The sequence below is a fragment of the Sus scrofa genome, chromosome 9, assembly GCF_054392235.1.
Source record: "Sus scrofa isolate SSC_HxYL_T2T_F1_AM1 chromosome 9, Sscrofa_HxYL_maternal_Yorkshire_Landrace_v2.0, whole genome shotgun sequence".
NCBI classification, from domain to species: domain Eukaryota; kingdom Metazoa; phylum Chordata; class Mammalia; order Artiodactyla; family Suidae; genus Sus; species Sus scrofa.
This window is the reverse complement of record NC_139391.1, coordinates 26,299,287-26,322,434: the sequence shown is the minus strand read 5'-3', so window position 1 is coordinate 26,322,434 and position 23,148 is coordinate 26,299,287. Positions and strand designations below refer to the sequence as shown.

The 23,148-nt window shown below is 48.5% G+C and overlaps 1 protein-coding gene and 1 pseudogene across 2 annotated transcripts in view; one reads left to right on the top strand and one right to left on the bottom strand.

Annotated features, from left to right (window-relative positions):
• LOC102157629 (large ribosomal subunit protein uL6 pseudogene) lies at nucleotides 1-634 on the bottom strand (annotated as a pseudogene).
• Nucleotides 635-18,234: 17,600 nt separating this feature from the next.
• Nucleotides 18,235-23,148, top strand: part of VSTM5 (V-set and transmembrane domain containing 5) — a 30,210-nt gene continuing 25,296 nt past the window's right edge. For both annotated transcript variants that reach the window (XR_014815011.1, XM_003129787.5), the window contains exon 1: nucleotides 18,235-18,454. Coding sequence is in view for 1 of the 2 variants with exons in the window: in XM_003129787.5 (XP_003129835.1) it covers nucleotides 18,364-18,454 (91 nt within the window). In the remaining variant the exon portion in view is untranslated. The remainder of the gene's footprint in view (nucleotides 18,455-23,148) is intronic.

Genomic DNA, 23,148 nt, shown 5'->3' with positions numbered 1-23,148 from the left:
CTAAGCCAATAGACTTTTTATTGTATCATAAAACATGACAAATGCATCAGAAGCATCATCTAGCATCTTGTTGTTTCTGTAGCCGGGACAACTCAGAGAATACTCAGCAGCCTGCTGAACTGTTCCTTTTTCAGAAACATAGATACCCTCCAAAAATTTTCTGATATCCTTGCTGGTAGCTGTCGTGGCTTGCTGAATCAAAGCAGCTTTGATACAAGTTCAATGTCGTTTCCTTCTAAAATCAGCTCATCTTTCTGGGCTTGAGATGCTGAACAAGCAACTGTGGCCTCATCCAAACCCTGCAGAGGTATTTTTCCCCTAAAAAATTTCAGATTTCAACAAGAGAACCATTCTCCTGAATAAGGACGCTGACGGGGAGGTGAGCATACACAGACCTCATCTTGTAAGGGGAGCCCAGGGTAACACGCTTGATCATGTTACGCGGGTGACTACAGATGGTGCCAGCAGTGGCTGGTTCATTTCTATTGCCCCACCATGTGCCAGCCCGGAGCCTCTTCTTTTTCTTTCCAAGGAGACGGAGTCCTACATGGATGTAGTCAGAGGGCCTCTGGGCCTTCACAGCGACTCTGGCTCCTTTTAGAGTGATGGCGATATTTCCTGGAATGGTCTTCATTCTCACAGCAGATGCGGCAGAAACAGCAGCCTTTGTGGTTCTGACGCCTTCCCCCAGCCGCCCTCTTCATTCTTCTCCTTCACTCCCAGGCAGCCCTTGGGGGGTCACACCCAGCTCCAAATGCCTCCTCCCTCGTGGGCCACGCTGTCCAGACTTGAGACTGCCTGTCCCCTCCGACAGCTGCTGCAGGTTGAGAGGGGCTCAGGGAAGAGGCTGGAGGGGCCTCACGCCGCACTGTGAGTCAGGTTTTATCACCCTGTTTCTCATGGGGGTGTTTTTACCTCATCTTGGCCCCACATTCTGGGGCTTCCTTTCTCTATATGACAAGGTGACACACTCTTGCTATGAAAGCAACGTGATGCAGGAGAAAGAAGACTGGACTCAGAGACTGGATGCCCCTCTCCAGCCATGTGACGGGGGCGACCCCTCTGACCCTCAGTTTCCCCACCTCCAAAACGAAGATAATGGTGCGGCCTCACCGTGTTAATGTGGGAATTAATTCTTTAAAATGTATGTTTTAGTCCATTTGGGCTGCATAACAACCATGCCACAGATGGGCTTCAACAACACACATTTATTGCTCATAGTTCTGGAGGCTGGTTAAGGAGTTCCCTGGTGGCCTAGAGGTTAAGGTTATGGCATTATCACTACTGTGGCATGGGTTCGATCACTGACCCAGGAACTTCTCCATGTCATGGGCGCGACCAAAGTATGAAAAAACAAAACAAAACAAAAAAACTATGGAGGCTGGTTAAGTTCAAGATCAAGGCATCGGCAGATTTTGTGTCCGCTGCGGGCCCCATTCCTGGTGCACAGACCACCTTCTCTCTGTGTCCTCACAAGGCGGAAGGGGCAAGGGACCTCCCTGGGGTCTCTTACAAGCGCACGAACCCATGCATGAGGGCTCACCTTCGTGACCTCATCACCCACCTCCTAATACCATCACACTGGGCATCAGGATTTAACGTAAGAATTTGGAGAAGGCAGATACACTCGGTCTATAGCAGGATGTGAAAGTGGGCATGTCTCTGGCCTCTCAAAAGAGCTCAGCACGTGTTATTTGAATCTCATGGTAAGAATAGGAGGGCTGAGAGCGGTTCTTTCCCCAGACTCCATTTCCCTTTCCACGTAGGATGAAATGTGAAGGCAGAGTTGCGCTTAGTGGAATTGCAAATGTGGATGACAGGTTACTAGGGAGACATGAAGCAGATTCGGACTCCCCAGCCCAAGCCCTTCAGCCAGTCTTGCCTTCCCACTGTCTGCTCACAGCCTTCTCATCCTTGAGTCCCCTCAGTCACTGACTGGCTTGGTTTCCCTCTTAACTCTCAACCTTATGCCATAATGCCTGGAATTTAATAAGCAGAGCATAGACCTGGCCTGAAAGCCCAGTGGGCTCTGCCTCGGTTGTTCGCAGACTCCGTGGGTACCACACGTCTACTCTGCCCTCGCCTGGGTTTCCTCTCTGCTCCCTGCCGTGGGGGCAGCTGAACCACAAACATTCCATCGTCCCATTCCCCATAGTAACTGTTTCAAACTTTCAATTCTGTCCTTAATCCTCCCTCCTGTTCATGCCAACTTTGCGTTTCAGGAGCTAACCCTCCCTCCCCAGTTCACGGATAAAGAAAAAGGCACCTTGTGGAGACTCACTCAGCTTCCTAACTCTGCACCTTTGAATTTGCCCGTGTTCCCATCTCTCTTCCCCCTGCTGAGTGAGTGACAATGTCCACCAGAGACTCATGAAAGGATTTCTAGGCAGCAGGGTGGCCCTGAGGACCCAACCATGATGCCAGGGCAGGAGATGCCATCAGCCAAGAAAGAGAATAGAGCAGGACAAAGCCTAATTCAGGGAAGAGCCATGGAGGGGTTGCGGGGGTTAGACTTGCAGACAGAGCTAGTCATCTCAGATCAACGAGAATTTGTCAGGCTGCTATGATGTGCTAGACCTGCTGCACTGAGTACAAAGAAAAATAAGAGACCCCTGACTTGGAGGGGCTAGAAAATGCACCAAATATGAGGGAGCCAAAGTCAAACCACAGGACATCTCAGACTACGGCTCAACTGTGAATGCAAAGAATGCCAAGACCAAAGGTGTTTTCTCTTCTTCCTCTCCCCTTTCCTTTTAAACCCCAAAATTGCATCCTTGTCCCTGTGTCCAGAATTATTTTCTGGAAAGTATGACCTCCACTAGGCAGTCTTAGATCGCTCCCTGGTGGCTATTTAAGGAATTAAATATTTAGCTTCCAGAGGAAAGGGTTCTAGATAAGAACCGGAGAAAAAGCACTCATTCAGAAATATTTACTCCCCAAAACTCTATAACAGGCACCAGAAATACAAACAGATACCCTTAAGTTTCTTCCAACCTAATAAGAAAAAACGTAATGCTTATTAGGACTTATACTAGTTTCTGAATTGAAATCCAATATTAAAAACACATTTGGAGTTCCCTGGTAGCTCAGCAGGTTAAGGATCCAGCGCCATTACTGCTGTAGCTTAGGTTGCTGCTGTGGCGCCATTTGGATCCCTGGCCCCAGAACTCCCACATGCTACAGGTGCAATGGAAAGAAGAAAACAAATTTAATGAGAAGTAAGATCTCTTGACTGAATTATGGTTCCTCATGGAAGAGAACATAGTATCCACTGTGAAATAGAAAAGGGAGTTCCCATCGTGGCGCAGTGGTTAACGAATCAGACTAGGAACCATGAGGTTGCGGGTTCGGTCCCTGCCCTTGCTCAGTGGGTTAACGATCCAGCGTTGCCGTGAGCTGTGGTGTAGGTTGCAGACGCGGCTCGGATCCCGAGTTGCTGTGGCTCTGGCGTAGGCCGGTGGCTACAGCTCCGATTGGACCCCTAGCCTGGGAACCTCCATATGCCGTGGGAGCGGCCCAAGAAATAGCAACAACAACAACAAAAAAGACAAAAAAAAAAAAAAAGAAAAAGAAAAGAGAAAGTCTAGTCCTTCCAGTCTATTTTTCTTCTAAGGCTACTCTCATCTTTCCTAGCTCCCCACATTTTACTCTGACCAGACACTCTGAAACCTGCATCTTCAAAGGTGCCAACAGGGGAGGCAACTCTGGGCAGGAGAACGAGAACCAGATGGACAGCAACAGTCATGAACTTCCGCTAAACACAGCCAGGTGAACTTGAGTCAGGTTTCTTACGTCTCTGAGCCCGTTTCCTCATCAGCAAAATGGAAATTCAAATATCCACCTTGCAGGAAGGTTACAAGGATTAAATAAGATCATGAAGTGGGAGGGAGTTCCTGTCGTGGCACAGCAGAAACGCGTCCGAGGAGTATCTCTGAGGATTCAGGTTCGATCCCTGGCCTTGCTCAGTGGGTTCAGGTTTGGCATTGCTGTGAGCTGTGATGTAGGCTGGCAGCTGTGGCTTTGATTTGACCACTAGCCTGGAAACTCCCTTGTGCTTCACAGCAACATCTAGATTGGGGTATGAGGCAGCAAGTCAGCCTCTTAGCCTGCTCAAGTTGACACGTGAAATTACCCATCACATCGGCACATGAACATATGCCATACTGACCAGCCCTGGCCAAACATATGGTGATTGAGTAAACTTAGGCAAGCAGCTTAGGTAGGAAGCATAGGACTTATTGGTGTTCCCACCATGCAGTGAGGAAATGGAGGCAAAGGCCATATGAACTGACCTCCTGGGCCTTCTGAGTAACTGGTGTCAGAGCTGGATCTGGCTCCCCAGTCTCCCGGCCCCAAGTGTCCTGCTCTCACCTCCTAGTCATGCCGCTGTCTGTGTTTCCTTCTCACTCTCCCTCTCCCAGGTACTAAGCCAAAGACGGCCAGACTTGGGCCCTGCAGTCCTATCCTATTTTATCCTCCTAATGAGAACGTTGAACTGTTCTTAGAAATCCATTTCTTTTTCCCCAGACTGTTCAGCAGGACTCTGTTAAGGATGCTTAATGCTAAATCAGGCAAACTCCTGTGTGAGTAATGGCCTCCCTTCTCTCTGGGCACAGAAAACCACCAGCCATTCTGCAGCTCAAAGGTCTGCAGAAAGAGGCCTTTCTTCCTCTCTTCTCATGCAACCTGGTGGCCCAGGTTCTAAGAACAATTCCATCAGTTCAGAGGCTCTCCCTGGACCATTTGGTAGGGCATAGTACTCATTAGCCAAGGATCCCCAGGAGAAGCAGGCCCTTGGTTCATGTTTGAACCAAGTTCCTATGAAAGAGTCTTCTGCTTAGAAAAGCTAAGCCACAGCCACTTGTGGGTTCAGACCTACTGAGCACATTTGGGCAACTGCTAGCCAGGGGCCAGTTTTACCTGATGAACAGGTAGCATCTTAGGAGGTCATTTATCCTAATAAAAAAGTCCATTGGAGTTTCTGTTGTGGCTCAGCAGCTTAAGAACCCAACTAGTATCCATGAGGATGAGGGTTCAATCCCTGCCCTCGCTCAGTAGGTTAAGGATCTGGCATTGCTGCAAGCTGTAGCATGGGTCACAGATGCAACTTGGATCTTATGTTGCAGTGGCTATGACATAGGCCAGCAGCTGCAGCTCCAATTTAACCCTTAACCTGGGAACTTCCATATACTGACTCAGCTGAAACCATCTCACCTACCTGTAGATCTCGGGTATGTTAGTATCTGAATGGCTTGCATTTACATCCAATGCCATGGAGGTGGCCCTTAGATTGGCGCCCTTGTGCAGCACACAACCTGAACAGTTGTACACAGGCACCCTGAGTCTGACAAGTTCCTCTGACCCTAGATATTGAACCACCGTCCTTCCCAGTTAAAAAGCCAACAAAATTCTTTTTCTCTAAGCCAGTTTAAAATGGGTTCCTGTCACTTGCCACGGGAAAAGCCCTGACTTCATACCCACTGACAAACAAAATGAAGACTAACAGAGAGATCCAGGCCCAGACTCCAGGTTCTGGAGGTTTCTAAAAGTATTGCAATGGCAGTTGGAAGAAACAAGAAGAAATCCGTTTAACGAGTCCTTGGCGACAGCAGAGTCAGGGATGGTCCTGGGAGTGGGGGCTGAAGCGGATGGAGTGAAGGGAAGCAAGCCATCCCCACGGACCTTGAAATTCCCAAGCTGACTGCAGGCCTGAGGGAGAAAACCACCTCAGAGAATTATGGGAGATTTTCTTTCCCCTCACACCCCTCCCCTACTCTGTCCCACTTCAACTCCATTGGTTGGTTTGTCCCTAAATTTGCCTGGAAGCCCACTACCAGAGTTAATGAGGACTTTTTTACTCTTCCTATCTCTCAGGGGAAAAATAAAATAAAATTTAGTGTGTTCGCCCTACAGGGAAAAAAATCCCAAGGTGTGTGAGGCCTGCAAATGCGTAATCTCCGCTCTCCCACCCTGCCCCAACCCCCCAGCAACTGTGATTTGCTGAAGACTCTCAGAAACTTCCATGTTCTCACTTTGCTCTTTTCCCTCCAAAATTCCCTCAAATAACTGTGATGCAATGGGAAAAAAAAAAAAAATGTGAGTTTTAAGTGCGACAGGCAATTCTCTTATGGCACAGAGGGTTTAAGCACCCGGCGTTGTCGCTGCAGCAGCCTGGGTCCCCACTGTGGTGCAGGTTTAATCCCTGGCCTGGGAATGCCCATATGCCCCAGATGCAGTCAAAAAATAAATAAATAGGAATTCCCATTGTGGCTCAGCAGATTAAGAACCCATCTCCATGAGGATGCAGGTTCAATCCCTGACCTCACTCAGTGGGTTAAGGATCCAGTGTTGCCACAAGCTGCAGCGTAGCTCACAGATGTAGCTTGGATCTGGTGTTGTCGTGGCTGTGGCTGAGGCCTCAGTTGCAGCTCCGATTCAGCCGCTAGTCTGGGAATTTCCATAAGCCGCAGGTGCGGCCTGAAAAAGAAAATACATACATAAATAAAGCGCACCAGATCTGGTTTGAATTCCAGCTCTGACCCTGGACAAGTTAGATTCTTCTGAGCCTAGAGTTCCTTCAGTCTAAAAGGGGATAATAATTCCCATCTCATAAGGCTGTTGTGACAGTTGTTAAATGAAGTAATTTCTATAAACCTACTGCCTTAGTGCCAGCCCATTGTTCCCCCTCCCTCTAAAACCCCAGCTGTGTCAGAGCCCCCTCCCTTCGCTGTCACTGAGCACGAGGTGGTCACAAGGACTGGGGAAAGAGAACTGAATGAGCTGTCAGGAGCCCTGTGCTTCAGATGTGGCTTTAGAACTTCACATAGACAGGAGTCCCCATCGTGGCTCAGCAGAAACGAATCATGAGGACACAGGTTTGATCCTTGGCCTCACTCAGTGGGTTAAGGATCTGGCGTTGCCGTGAGCTCTGGTGTAGGTCACAGACATGGCTCAGATCTGGTGTGGCTGTGGCTGTGGTGTAGGCCAGCGGCTGTTGCTCCAATTCAGCCCCTAGCCTGGGAATTTCCATATGCTGTGGGTGCAGCCCTAAAAAGCAAAAAACAAAACAAAATACAAAAATGTGTCTTTCATAGGACGTATTTGTCATACCACGTTTGTGGACCGTCATGTCTTTCTGACTAGACTGTGAGCTATTTGAGTTCAGGATTTGGCCAAGATTCAGTGTCTGATAACGGACCAAAAATACCCAAAAGACTGATCGCTTCTCAAATAGCACAGCTGCCATGTGTTTCTCTCTGACCATTAACCACTCGTGGGGGCTGCTTGTCAGGCCGGTCAGGCCCAGCAGACTCACCAGGTTTTTATAATTCCTTGCTTTCTACATGACTCAGCAGTCTCGAGGCCCTGCCTGGTGTCAGAGCCCGAGTTGGCGCGGGGAGGTTTCATCTCTGGGAGCACAGCCTGGCATCTGCCCAACCAGCATGTCAGCTCTCAAGTCCCTCTGCAGCCCACGGGGCTCAGGGGTCATTAGGGCTGGGAGGCCCTCTGGTATTGATGGGGATGCTCTCAGCACAGCTCAGCTCTGCCTCCTGGGCTGATGCCCGCCAGGCGCAGAGACAGAGCTCCTAGCAAAGGCGTCTCCCTCCAGCGTGGAGCCAATCCAAGGCTGCCTTCGGGATGCCTGGCGTGGGAAAGCTCTTCCTTCTCCGCCTCACTTTTGTCTCCCCCTTCCTTCTCCTCCGTTCTCCGGCTTCCCTCCTTTCCTTGTCCCACTTCACTTTCTTTTTTTGTCCCTTCCCCTCATGCACACCTTCTCTTACTCTCCTGCTTTATCATGTTTCCTGCTTTCTCATCATCTCCCTCCTCCTTTAGCTGGTACCCACCCTCTCTCCTTCACTCTCTTTTTCTTGTCTCTGTTTGCCCCTTTGCCTCTGTCTTTTGTACACGTCTCCCTCTGTCTCCCTATCTGTGTTTCCCTCTTTTCCCCCTGCCTCTACATGTCTAACCTCTCGCACTCAATTTTGCTACCATGACAGACACAGGAAAGCAGGGTTTGGGGGTCGAGAAAATTCAAATTCTGCCAGAACACAGAACACATAAAGGGGGCACATCTCAGAGGAGCGTGAGATGGTATTTGAAATTATCTCTGAGATAACCTTGAAACTAGGCTAAAGAGGGTTTTCTCTCCCCAGAATAAAATCCAGTTAAGGCATCATTTCACACCCACAAGACTGGCTAAAAGTTTGACCTGATCAAATGTTGGCAAAGATGTAGAAACAACTGGAACTTTCTATTTTTTTTCCCCCGCTTTTTAGGGCCTCACTTGCAGCATATGGAGGTTCCCAGGCTAGGGGTCGAATCGGAGCTACAGCTGCTGGCCTACACCACCGCCACAGCAACGCAGGATCCGAGCTGCATCTGAAATCTAAACCGCAGCTCACAGCCATGCCAGATCCTTAACCCACTGAGCGAGGCCAGGGATCCAACCCGCAACCTCCTGGTTCCTAGGAAGATTCATTTTCACTGTGCCATGACGGGAACTCCACAACTGGAACTTTCATATGTTTGCTGGTGGAAGTAAAACAAACTGGTGCAACCACTTTGGAAAACTACCTTCTTCTCAGCATCCATCTACTCTATGACTCAGCAGTTCCATTCTTTGGTATATAACCAAGAGAAGTCAAAATATCTATGATTACATAAAGACTAAATATGAATATTCATAACAGCTTGATTTATAATAGCCAAAATCTGGAAGAGAACTAAATGCCCATTAATAAGAAAATGGATAATCATGGGATACTCTTACAATGGAATACTACTTAACAACAAAAAGGACCAAGTATGCCACACGAGGACACATCTCTACAACATTATATGGAGTGAAAGAAGCCAAATACAAAAGAATAGGATTCTGTTTGTATGAAACTCAAAAGTAGACAAATTGCACCAGCTGACTTTGACTGCAGCTTTGTGAGACTCTGAAGGAGAGGGCAGAGGGGTCTTTTTCACGTTGTTAAAACTGTAATAAAAAACTGTACTGTGATAAAGAGGAGAACAGTGGTAGTGTGATACAGTCAGGGAGGCAAGGGCAGAAGGGATTGACTGGAAAGAGACATGAATCCTTCCCATATAACAGAAATGTTCTCTTACTTTGGATGACATCGATACAGTGTATATGTTTATCAAAACTTTCTGAACTGGACACCTAATATCCATGCATTCTGTTGTATGTAAGTTGTTTTTTAAGTCACACATAATTACATAATCCACAGAAAGATACTGGTATATTTTCATTTTTTTCTATTCATATACAAATACATTTTCATAATATTAATTACACCATACGTAGAATTCCTTTTAATATCATTTTGTGTGTTTTCCGATGTCTTTAAAATTCTTTGAAAATCATGCCTCTTGGAGTTCCCTGGTGGCCTAGCAGTTAAAGATCCTGCATTGTGACTGCTGAGGCACAGGTTCGATCCCTGGCCTGGGAATGTCCATGTGCTATGGGCGTGGCCCAAAAAGATAAACAAAAAGCAGCCCTCTTAATACTATAACAGGTCATCCTAAAGATGTATCATAATTTACTTCCCCATTTCCCTATTATTGGGCAGGTATGTTGTTTCTATTTGTCACTATTATTAATGGCAATGTCGTGGCAAACGTAAACGGAAATGGGTAGGTACTGAAGATTCTCTACATTAAATTAGTGGTTTTAAGAACAGGGACTCTGGAGCCAAACCAGCTGAGTTTGTCTTAGTTCCACCATTTACTAGTTGTGTGACCCAGGCCAGTTGCTTAAAATTTCTCTGCTTCAATTTCCTTGCTAGAAATGATGGAGACATTAATGGCACCTTAGCTCTAAGACTGTCACGAGGTTTAATGGGGTAATAAGTGTAAACCCCTTAGAACAGTGCGTAGCATTTAGTAAGCCCTCAAGAGGCATTAGCTATTTTACATAGTATTATGATAGAAGAAATACAACTGGAGTTCCCTGGTGGCCTAGCAGTTAAGGATTCCAAGTTGTCGCTGTCGTAGCTTGGATTTGATCCCTGGCTCAGGAACTTTCATGTGCCATGGGCACAGCCAAAAAAACCTCGCAAAAACAAAAAACCCAGAAAATACACAACGGGGCTTAGAACAACTGATGTTGCAAACGAGATTTTTTTTAAAAATTATGTATATTGGAGGACTGGGGGAAACTGGAGAGAATTTTTTAGACTATCCCCAAAATCTACATTCGGGTTGGCAGAGTGTAGCCCAGAGATGGCCTTTCCCACATTTGCCACATCCCTTAACCTTGGCAGGTGTTACAATTCAACTACCATCCTGTTCCCATGGAGCCCAGATACTCCCTTTCCTCACTCTAGACTTTATTACTCCTTAATCAAGTTGAGATAAGGGATGGGCTTCTTTACATCCTTGTTCTAGGGCAATGGTTCTCAACCCTGATATATATTGGAATCACCTGGATAGTGGGACAGGCTGACTTCCAAGATAACCTGCAATGATCCATACCTCCTGGAAGAACCATCCCTGTGTAATCCTCTCCCTCTGAGTGTGGGCTGGACCTAGTGGCCTGTTTCTAATGAAAAGAATTTGGCAAAAGTAATGGGGCGTCGTTTCCAAGAATGGGTTCCATAGCAGCGGGACTTGCATCTTGCTGGCAGACCCTCTCTTGCTGACTTGAATGAAGCAAGCCTCCTTGCTAGAGAGGCCCAAGTGACAAAGAATGGAGAATGGCCCCCAGCCAATGGCCAGTGAGGAACAGAGACCCTGACTCTGCACCCTGTGAGTAACTGAGTCCTGCCAACAGCCACTGAGTGGGTTTGGAAGCAGAGCCTTCTCCAGTTGACCTTGACTGCAACCTTCTGAGAAACTCTAAGCAGAGGCTCCAGCAGAACTGTGTCTGACTCCTGAACACAGACACTGCGAGATAATAGATGGTTGTTGTCTGAGGCCACTAAGGACTGGGGCAAATTGTTACACAGCAATAGATCTGGAAAACAAGTGGGAACGGGAGGGACTTAAAAGTGTACACTGCTGCTAATCAGGAATGTCTAAGGCTAGGACCCAGTCATTTGCAGTTTTTAAGTTTTCCCAGGGGAGTCTACATATAGCCAGAATCCTCTGACTTCTCAAACTGAAAAATGCAGAGGAATCATCTAAGTATTTTGTCACGATGTTGATCTGAGGAGTTCCTGTTGTGGCTCAGGGGTTAAGAACCCAACATGGTGTCCTTGAGAATTCCGATTCCATCCCTGGCCTCGCTCAGTGGGTTAAGGATCCAGCTAACCAAGGGCAGGGGGCAAAACTGAGCCTCCCGGGATCTGTGGGCCCCTCCCAGATCAGCCACTCAGATAACAAGCTATGAACAGAGTTCACAGCCTGTAGCTCTAAGAATGTTCCTGAACAGTTACTCTCAGCAGAGTGCTTTATGGGCTAAATCAGAAAATAGCTCTTTCCAGGGGTGGGGGGGATGGGGAATTGGATGAAGGTAGTCAAAGGGTACAAACTTCCAATTATCAGATGATTAAGCTGTACGGATATAAGGTATGGCATGATAAGGATAACTAACACCTGTATGTTATATACGAAAGTTGTTAGGAGAGGAAATCCTAAAGACGCTCATCTCAAGGAAAAAAATAGTTTTGTCTTTTTAAAAAATTACGTATCTATATGAGATGATGGGTGCTCACTAAATTTATTGCGGTCATGCGTCATCATTTCATAATGTATGTAAGTCGAGACGTTGTGCTGTACACCTTAAATTGTGCTGTCTGGCAATTATATCTCAATAAAACTAAGGGAGTTCCCACCATAGCACAGTGGGTTAAGAACCTGGGGACTTCCCTTCCTGGCTCAGTGGTTAACGAACCTGACTGAGATCCATGAGGTTGCGGGTTTGATCCCTGGCCTCGCTCAGTGGGTTAAGGGTCCAGCGTTGCTGTGAGCTGTGGTGTAGGTTGCAAACACGGCTCGGATCTGGCGTTGCTGTGGCTGTGGTGTAGGCCAGCAGCTACAGTTCTGATTGGACCCCTAGCCTGGGAACCTCCATATGCTGCAAGTGTGGCTGTAAAAAAATAAATAAAAAGACAAAAAAATATAAAGGGGGCTAGGGAGTCTCCTTCTGGGCCACAAGTAGGAACAAGAATTCGCAATCGATGTACTGGAAAAATATAGACTCAAACCAATCTGTTTGACAAACTTACCTTCTTTTCTGGTACTTAAATCATGTTTCAAAGCAAGAAACTGAAGTGTTGAGAGGCTGAAAATAATGCAGTATATCACAGTCCACAAAATTCCATTGAAGTTTACCTGGTGCAAATTTGCACATATGGTCCTTAAATTAGAAGTAGATGGTGGGATGTTTGGCATTTCACTCTCACTTTATACGTAGAGCAAAAGGAAATGAACATTGACCGTGAAGCTGGGTATGTGTTGGTTACTGTGCTGGCCACTTCACAGTTAACAGCCTAGCGAAGTAGAAATGCAGTGATGAGGAAACCAGTCTCAGCTGAACAGCTGGGTACAAATGAGGCTCTGCTCAGACTAATTCCTGCCTCAATGTTCTTATCTGTGAAATGGATAGAATGATAATAATCGTACTTTCCTCATAGGGTTGATGAGCGGATTAAAGGAGGACAGCACCGGCTTTCCTTTGGTTAAAAATCTACCTTTAAGCACATAACAACCTTGTGAGATAGTGTGATAGTGATCAGCTTCCAGACGAAGTACTGAAACTCAGAGAGGTGAGGCAATTTGCTCAAGATCACAGAGCGAATAGGGCCATAGCTGGTATTTGAACTCAGGAATGTTCCAAGTACAGCCCGACATTAAAATTCCAGGCATTACTTAATGCCTGAGCTCCCATCATGTGCCAGGCACTGCAGAGAAGGTGATGGACCACACGAGATCCTGTTTGTCCTAGCTGCGGAGAAGAGCAGAGGCAAAAACAACCAAATAGACAAAGACGATAATTTCAAACAGTGACACACAGTGAAGACAAGGAAAGAGACTGACACCAAGAGGCAAAAACTGAAAATAGGGAGTTCCTGTCGCAGCTCAGCAGACCCGAATCTGACTAGTATTCATGAGGACGTGGGTTTGATCCCTGGCTTCGCTCAAGGGTTAAGGATCCGGCAATGCTGTGAGCTGTGGTACATAAGTCACAGTCACGGCTCAGACCTGGTGTGGCTGTGGCTGTGGTGTAGGCCAGCGGCTACAGTTCTGATTGGACCCCTAGCGTGGGAACCTCCATATGCTGAGGGTGCAGCCCTAAAAAGACAAAAAAAAAAAAAACCTGAAAATAACCCAAATATCCACAACGGTAATAGCGTATTCATACCATGGGATACAGGGAATGAAATGCTGATACCCATAACAACATGAATGAATAGCAAAATCATTAAGCTGGGGGGGAAAGGCAGACAAAAATACTGCATGCTGCGTGATTCTATTTTTATCATGCTAGAGAATGTAAATGAATCTATATTGACAAAAAACAACCCAGTCGTTGCCTAGGGCACAGGGCGGCGAGAAGGATGCACTTGACTGCCCAGAGGAAGCTTCCAGACTGATGGAAATGTTCCGTATCTTCATTGGCAGCTGTCGAATGGGTGTATACACATAACAACGACCATCAGACTGTACTTTGCAATGGGTACCATTTCCTGTGCATCAATCCAACGGTCAAGCTGATTTTAAAACATAGGTTAATGACGGTGAAGGTCCGTAGGGCAGGGCTGCTTTTGGCCTCCTGAAGAGAATTAAATTTGTACTGAGAACTTAATGATGAAAAGGAGGCTCAAGTTGTAAGAAACTAAAGAGATCTAGTCCAAGCTCACCCAAATATTTTCAATCCCTGGCTAACCAAGGGCAGGGGGCATCTGGCCCCTGAGACAATGAAGAATTCCAGTGTCTAAAGAGAACTTAAGGAGTTCCCATCGTGGCTCAGTGGTTAACGAATCCGACTAGGACCCATGAGGTTGCAGGTTCGATCCCTGGCCTCGCTCAGTGGGTTAAGGATCTGACGTTGCCCAGAGCTGTGGTGTAGTTTGCAGATGTGGCTTGGATCCAGTGTTGCTGTGGTTCTGGCGTAGGCTGGTGACTACAGCTCTGATTAGACCCCTAGCTTGGGAACCTCCAAATGCCACGGGTGCGGCCCTAGAAAAGGCAAAAAGACAAAAAAAAAAAAAAAAGAAAGAAAGAAAGAAAAAGAAAAAATGAAGAGAACTTAAAAATGAGGGAGTCCCCTGGTGGCCTGGCAGTAAAGGTGTTGTCACTGCTGTGCCTCGGGTCACTGCTGCAGTGCAGGTTCAATCCCTGGCCCCAGAATTTTGCATGCTGCAGGGTGCAGCCAGGGCTCTTACCTACTGTGCCCCCCAGCAACACCATGATCATGCGGGGCGGATAATAAGAGAATAATGGTGACACTCACCCTTAAGGAGACTACGGGCTAATAGGGGATAGAGCTTGCCTGCATCAAGCAGCATGACTTGTGTACTCTTTGTGGGACAGGGAGTTTGGGACAACCAAGTCCAAGTGAGAAAAGAATCTTCCCCTTAAAAGGCTTGGCCTCCTAGGGATCCCAGGGTGACCTGTGGAATGGAGACCAGCTCAGCTTAAGAGCCTGAGGGCACTGCATGGCACCAGCTCAAAGGAATCAGGGTTAACAAAGATTTGTATGACCTTCGTACTGTAACATTCAACACAACCTCCTCCCAGTTCAACCACCTGCCTGGCACGATAATATCCTACATACATAATAAACAAAAGCATATTTTCAAGAGAAACCCCCTCCCCCCAGAAAACAAGAACTTAACAAGTCATCTGAATGTGGTGATCAGTTTTGCCGAACCAGACTCCAGGAAATGCGATCTCGCAAATTCATTACCTACAGGAACAATGGAATGGTATATTTAAAATCAAGACTGTCCTTGAAAATGAGAATTATATGGGAATATATGGCTGTCATAAAACGAGGCCACTATAAACACACATGATTTGCTTCTCTTGGAAGTGAAGAATGCTCCTACGGTTTTGAGGAAAAAGATGCTGGTGGGTGTTATTTTTTTTTTACCAGAGTGGTTGATTGGTGAGAATACCTGAAGGCTATAGCATATGCCAAAGATTGCAAAGGAGGAGCCCACATTTCATACTAAAGTGTGAATCTTGAATTATATCATTTTTGCAAAAACAAGCATCTTCAGCATCAGCATATGGGACCCCCCCATCTTAGTTCCAATCTGCTTTTCTAGTCTTCCTCCCTACTCCTCCTCCCTCCCTGTGTCAACCAGACTAATGCCTTGCCAGGGATCTTGTAGGCACTTAGCTAACAGTGGAAGGAAGGAAGGGAGGGAGGGAGGGAGGAATGAAGGAAGGGAGGGAGAAAGAAGAGAGACTTGGACTGGCTTTGCTGTGGCTATGGCACAGTCTGGCAGCTATAGCTCCAATTCATCCCCTAGCCCAGGAACTTCCATATGCCAGGGGTACAGCCATAAACAAACAAACAACAACAACAAAATGAAATTGTAAACATGGTCCATGGCTTAAATGGACTCATGCGATCTCCCCGCTCCTCTCTGTAGAATAAAAGATCTGATAAATTCAGATCAAAGTGTCCTTGAATATGACACAAGAAGCTTGTAACTAACACAGCAGTGGTTTTCCACCTTAGCTACACATTAGAATCATCAGAGAGCTTTCAAAAAAACACTAATACCAGGGCCCCACCCCAGAAAATACAATTTAATTGAACTGGAGCAAGGCCCAGGCTGAGGTGCTTTTTTCCTAATGTGCAGACAGGCTCAAGCATTTCTGGTAGAGCCCAACCCCCTCAGTAGTTCAGAGAGTTCGATGTCACTTCTCCATGGACAGACAGCTGGTAGGAGACAGAGGCAGGATGGGAGCTCACAGCATCACTGAGTCACTCAAGCCTGTATCAGCTCTCGATCTCATGAAATTCTTCTTTCTCTCTCACATCTCTCAGTCTTCAGTTTTTCTCATTCGTATTAAGCACCCCCCCCGGCCATGTGCCACGTGCCATGTGCCACGTACCAGGTACATATACAGCAGTAAGCAAAACAGCCAGTTTGCTCCCTTCTTGCCCTCAGCATGAGAAGCCTATCTGCCTGGAGGCCCTTCTCAATTTGGATCATGCTGTCTCCACCAATCTGCAAGTTTTTTGGAACCAGGAGCCATGAGTTTTTCATCTTTAGAGCTGCAGGGCCTAGCACATAGCCTGGTTTGTGGACAGATTTGAAGACAGTTTGATGAGTAAATAAATGAATGCAAGTGATTCCTGAATCCCCTTACATGGAATAAGGAAAACCGAAATATATCAAGACGACCGCTTGTATGAGTCAAGCCTTTCTTTTATGTCATAGAAATCCAACTTGAATTTTCTGAGGCAAAAGAGGGTCTTTCCTCACTCATAACTGGCACGTGTGCTGAATCCCAGAGCTCAAATCATGTCATGAGGACTCTACCGCTCTTCTCAGCTCTAGGCTCAGTTTGTGCCTGGCTTCATGTTTCAGTCAGGGCCTTTCCAGTATTCACAGTATTTCCAGGTTCATACCCTCTGATTTTTAGCAATACCAGCAGCGACCACCTATCATTCCTAGGAAAGACTCTGAGGGCCCCATCCACCCATCCTTGAACCAAACGCTTTGGCTGGTTAAAAGTGTACCCTGATTGGTCAGCCTGGCTCACAAGCCCACCCAGGGGCAGTCAGCAGGGTACCGCTACTGTCAGCCTCACCAAGAATACATGGAATTGGAGTTCCCGTTGTGGCTTAGTGGTTAACAAATCCGACTAGGAACCATTAGGTTGTGGGTTCGATCCCTGGCCTTGCTCAGTGGGTTAAGGATCCGGCGTTGCTGTGGCTCTGCGTAGGCTGGCAGCTGCAGCTCGGATTCAACCCCTAGCCTGGGAATTTCCATATGCCACGGCAGCGGCCCAAGAAATGGAAAAAAGACCAAAAAGAAAAAAGAATACATGGACTTGACAAGGAACCCCTCTTGAGAACCAGAAGAAGGAGATAGGAAAGCATGCTGGATCGCCACGGTCTTTTATTTTTCCATCTTTCTGCTCCATCATCCTCCTTGGCATGATGGGTTTTGTCCTCATCCGTGTAACTTCATGGATACAAGAAAGGTGTCACACATCTAAACATTATGATGTCTTCAAGGCTAGAAGAAGGGGAAGGGGTGGCCCTATCCTTATCTGTCACTTTTATCAGGAAAGTGAAAACTTTCCCTGAAACACTCCAAGAAGCCTTCCCTTAAACATCACGGGCCAGCCCTGGACCACTCTGCTACCTCCAGCTGCAAGAGAGGTTAGAAAATCTAGTTTTAACCACCTAGAAGCGAATTTCATGTCTAGCTGGGACCAGTACTAATTCCTCCCCGACTCTGTACTCTTCCCTCCCACCCCAGGCCCAAGTTTAATTATTCTTGCTCTGAGTCCCCACAGTATCCTAGGCCTTCCTTATCCTAGAGACATATGCACTGTACAGCAATTGCTCGTTTTTCCAGCTGCTACCCCTTGCTAGGCCTTCTAAAGATGTCTGTCTTGTTCATAGTTGTATCCCCAGCTCTTAGCACAGGGCCCAGCTTCATGCCACCAATGTTTTATGAGTATCTACTATGTGCCAGGCCCTGTGCAAATAAGAAGGCTCTCCGTGAACATTTCTTGGATGGATAGATGACAGGATGTGTAGATAGGCAGGTGGATGTATGGGGGGTGAAATGGATGTATGGGTGAGTGAGTGGATGAATGGATGGGTGGATGGGTGGATGGTACATGGCGGATGGATATCATCACTAGCCAATGGCTTCACCCAGAGCAGCCTGAGTTCCCTCGTCTTCTTCTCACTCCTCTCTTCCCAGGTTGTCACTTCACGTTCCTGAAAACCTTCTCATTTCACGTGAAGCCATCAGATGGTCCCTCTTGGTCCTTGGGCAACCTAATACTTTCCCTCCCTTCTGCCACCCAGCATCCAGCTGAATCTTGAATCAATACCGGTGCACTGGGTGTGAACGGAAAGAGACTGCTCATTATTTGCCACGATTTCCCTCGGAGTGCTTGCATTCTAGTGCGCTCTCTCCCGCTCTCCCTCCTTCTCTCTCCCTCTGCCCCCTCTCCCTCTCCCTCTCTCTCCTTCTCTCCCTCTCTCCTCTTTTTCGTCCCCACTCCTTAGTTAGGAACTGGTTCAACCAGAGTACAACCAGCTCAGCCGCATCTGGCCCCAGAGGACCTGCAGGAGGCGGTAGAGGAGGAGCCGGCAGGCAGGCGGACAGGAGCTGCCGCGGCGGCGGCGACAGCGCACAGCCGGGCCGGGCATTGCCGCGCCTCCCGGGACGCCGATGCGGGGCCGGCGGCGCGCGGGGATCGCTCATGAGGCCTCTGCCGAGCGGGAGGAGGAAGAGCCGCGGCCTCTCGCTAGGAGTCCTCGCCCTCTGCCTGGCCGCAGCCCGCTGTCTGCAGAGTAAGCGCGGGCCGAACCCGGCGTGGGGCGCGGGGCTCGGGGCGCCGGGCGGGCGGGCGGGTCCCGGGTGGGGATCGCGGCCGCCTGGCGGGGAGTCGCCGCTTCCTGCGGGGCTGAGCGCGGCCTGGAGCTGGGACCCGGCACTGGCGAGGCTCCCGTGGGCCGGCTGCCGGGCCACTCTGGGCGCGCGCCCCGCCCGGGCCTTATCAGAGCCGGAAGCCTCCCGGGTGATAACCGGCTCGGCCCAGTGGCCGCCTCCTCTGCAGCATTTTTTAATTTCTTTTTCCTGGAATAAGCAGACTGCAGCTCAGGCATCCACGACGCTCAGGCGCACGGGCCCCGCCCCCTACTGCGGGGACCCGTCACCATCGCGTCCCTGCCCTGGTCCCCGGCACCGGTCCCTGGTTATGCAGGCCTCCCCACCTCTCAAGTGAACCCCCAGCAGACTTTTCTCATGAAAAAGGGTTGGAGGGATTGGGTTGGGTATTGGATCTGAGTTCCTCAGGCCGGCGGTGGTCCTCCTCTCTCTGCCCTAATCCGAGGGTTTGGGTGTTTGGGCTCCAGAATCCTCCCCGCTTAACGAGCCTGCTTGTATGCGTGTAACACGCGCAGCCCCCCACACGCCAAGGGATCGAACCCCAGATTAGAACGCAGTTCTACTTTCTCATGTAACCATTCTCATTACTTTCATTCCCATTTCACAGATTAGTCATCTGAGGTTTAGGGAGTGACCAGTGCTGGGCCGCCGAGCGGGAGGAGCACCCATTGCCCCTTTGCAAGACTTCTGTCATTGACTCCTCAGGGCGGCCCTATCAAATAAGGGCCACCCTTATCCCTGTTTCACACAGTGAGGAAACCGAGGCACAGCCTCACCAGCTAGTGGGGATGGAGTTGGGATTTAAACGTGGGCAATCTAACACGCCGGATCTTTGCACCTCCCTCACTAGAGCCCAGCCTTGGAGGCTGCAGATCTCAGAAACCCAGAAAGACTAGGGCAGGGCATGTGCTTCTGGCTGTCCATGGAGCAGGAAAGAGCTGGTTTGTCCATGTTTGGCATTGCAGTGATCTTTTCTGTTGTTTTTGAACCTTCCAACATGTGTTTCCAGTCACCATTCTTAAGCAGCATCTGTACAGCTCTCCCTTCATTCAAGGACTAGCCATTCACCCTAGTGTGTAATTCATTTATTCACTCACTCGTTCAAGGCACCCTCTGCCTCCAGGAAGCAGGCCATGGGGGTGCCATGGTTCACAGACTTGCCAAACTAGAGTGCCAGTTTGGAGTGGTGCATCCTAAGAGGCAGGAGGTGCCCAGGTTCTAGAAGTTCTAGAGGCTCAGAACCCAGACTTGAAGAACCAGGGCAAGCCTCCCAAAGGGAGCTGCACCTACCCAGGGACATAAGGGCAGGAGCAGCCAGGGGAATGGGACAGAGGGAACTCAGAGCCTCCTAGGTGAAAAGGAAGCTCATGCAAAACCGGGAGGAAGGGTCAAAGTTTTGCAATTCTCCGCTGAATACTGATTCCTGCAGATCTGTAAACTCCAGGAAGGCAGGTCCCTAGTGCTTGCTCATCGCCAGCCAGAGTCTACCCCTTAGAGGGGAGTGAGTGGTGTGCACCTGCCCTGGGCTTCAGGGCCAGCCCTGACGATGTAGGGGCCTCCTCCCTCACACCAGCCCCCTCCATTCTCTGCCTCTTCTGCCTCTGTCCACAGCTCCCACCTGGAGAGTCAGACACTCGTTTACACTGGAGTCTGCACGAAACACAGAAGCACAAACAGCCTGCCTTTAAAGGCTTTTCTCTATAAATGGGATTGTTATGGACTGAATGTTTGTGTCTCTCCCTGAATTCATATGTTGAAGCCCTAACCCCTAATGCCATGGTTTTTGGAAGTGGGGCCTTTAGGAGGCAATTAGGTTCAGAGGAGGTCTTGATGGTGGGGCCACCATGATGGGAGTCATGTCCTCGTAAGAAGAGGAAGAGATCCCAGGGATCCCCCTCCCTCTCTTTCTGCCCTGCGAGGACAGAGCAAATTGGCAGCTGCCTGTAAGCTGGGAAGAGGCCCCTCCAAATCTGCCAACACCTTGACCTTGGATGTTCCAGCTTGCAAAACTATATTGTTTCAGCCACCCAGTCAATGGTATTTTGTTAGAGCAACCCAAGCTGACTAAAACGGAAATTGGCACTGAGTAGTGAAGTGCTGCTGTAACAAGTACCTTAAAAATGTGGAAGCAGCTTTGGAGCTGGGTAATGGTAGAAGCCGGAGCAGTCTTGAGGTATGTGCTAGAACTACGGCCTCTAAGGGCCTTTCCGGCGAGGTTTCAGATGGACATAAGGAAGCATTACTGGACGATAGAGAAAAGGTCACCTCTTTAAAAAATAAGTGGCAAAGAACTTGGCTGAACTGTGTTCAAGTTCCAGTATTCTGTAGAACTCGACAGTGATGAAATTAGATATTTAGCTGCGGAGATTTTTTAAGCAAAGTGTTGACGAAGCAGCTTGATGCTTCTTGCCCTGCTTAGCGTGAAAATGCAAGAAGAGAGAAATAATTTGAAGGAGTTCTTAAGCAAAAAGGAACCAGAGCTTAAAGATGCAGAACATGCTCAGCCTGTCTATGTTGCAAAAAAAGAGAGAACACATAGATTGTGGCCAACAAACAGTTGATAAGATTAGTCTGGGTGTGAACCACGGGCCTAATCAGCCACCCTGGCAGAAACAACTGCCAGTTTAAGTGACGGGGGTGAAGACAGAATGAAATGAGGGAAGCCTGTCTGATCTGACAGGTCCTGCCGCGTTGACCATATAGCTGTTCAGCTGGGTCCACTGTTCTTCAAGACAGGAAAAGAATGACTCCGAAGGCAATTCACTGATGCTCAGAGCTGCCTCCTCTTTCAAATGGGCGAGGGAGGGGGCACTGCCTTGGTTTCAGCAGGCAAGATGGGGGCCACACAGGGCCTCCGGGGCAGGGCTGCCCAGCACAGCCTCTGGGAGGAACAGAAACGCCCAGTAGAGCTACAGGGATGGGGAGCACTGCTCCGCTGCCTCCGTGGATCCTGACGGCAAGAACACCACCCCAGGGGGTCTTGAGGGCAGAGCATCAAACCAAAGAGGATAATTTTTGAGCCTTAAGAGCTAATGGGGAGAGTTCCCGTCATGGCTTGGTGGGTTAAGGACCTGATCAGTATTCATGAGAATGCTGGTTTGATCCCTGGCCTCGCTCAGTGGGTTAAGAATCCAACATTGCCATGAGCTGTAGTATAATTCACAGATGCGGCTGGGATCCTACGTTGCTGTGGCTGTGGCATAGGCCAGCCGCTGCTGCTCCAATTTGACCCCTAGCCTGGGAACTTCCATATGCTGCAGGTGCAGCCTTAAAAAACAAACAAACAAAAAAACCCTAATGGCATTTACCTTACTAGGTTTGGGACTCACACGGGAGCTGTCACTCCTTTCTTCCTTCTGATTTCTTCTTTTTGGAATGGGAATGTCTATCCCATGCTTGTCTCACCCCTGCATTTCCAAAGCACACAGCTTATCTGGTTTCTCTGGTTATCCATTGGAGGGTAATTTTCTTTTAAGATGAATCGTACCTCAAGTCTCACCCATATCTGATTTCCATGACATAGGGTGTGTTCAGGGTGGTATGGCCATAGACTCACCCACATCTGATGTAGATGGCATTTAGATGAGACTTTAGACTTGAGAGGTGAAGCTGAAACAAGTTAAGACTTTTGGAGCTATTGGGATGGAATGAATGCATTTTGCATGCAAGAATTCATTGCAAGAATTTGGGGAGTCTGGGAGTAAAATGTCATGGACTGAATGTTTATGTCCCCCAGAAATCCATCTGATGAAGCCCTTATTCCTGATATAATGGTGTTTGGAGGTGGGGCCTTTGGGAGGCAATTAAGTGGATGGGACTTCTATGATAGGATTAGTGTCCTTATAAGAAGGGGAAGAGGCCAGAGCGCCCTCTCTCTACCAGGCGATGATACAGCAGGAAGGTGGCCGTCTGCAAGCCAGGAAGAGGGCCCTCACGGAGAACTGAGTCTGTTGGCACCTTAATCTTGGACTTCTCAGCCTTCACAAAGATGAGAAGTAAATGTCTGTGGTTTAGGCCCCCCAGTTGCTGGTATTTTGTTATAACAGCTCAAACTAAGACAGGGACATAAAGGCCTGTCCCCTCAAAAAGCTGGCGGCCTCCTGCAGCTGGCCAAGGTGGAGCAACATTCTAGGACCCAAGTTCATTTCCTTTCTTAGCTCTCAACATGGGAAGTTGGCCACCAGGCTTCTGAGTCTCTGTGCTCCCTCTCATTTGGAAGCAGATGATCCAAAGCAAGAAACATTAATTAATTATTTGGGGCCAGGTCAGCTTGCTTCCTGTGTCCCAACCCCAACTTCTAAAAAGCAGCCTGTTCCCCTAGCGCTCACACACACACACATACACACACACACACGTGTGCACATGCACATGTGAATACCCAAAGTGCCCTTTAACACCACCACTTTACCAGGATGGGACCAGGGATGGAGGAGCTGGCCTGGTGGAGTCACTCATGGCCCAGTGCCCCCCCACCCCCTGTGACCAGGAGAACAAAGGAGCCGCCTGGGGGCTGAGCCTTAGCCTGGGTCTGGGGAGGGAGAAGGCAGGCCAGAGCAGCTGCAACCAGATGGAGCTGTGGGTTCTGGGCTTGGCTGGC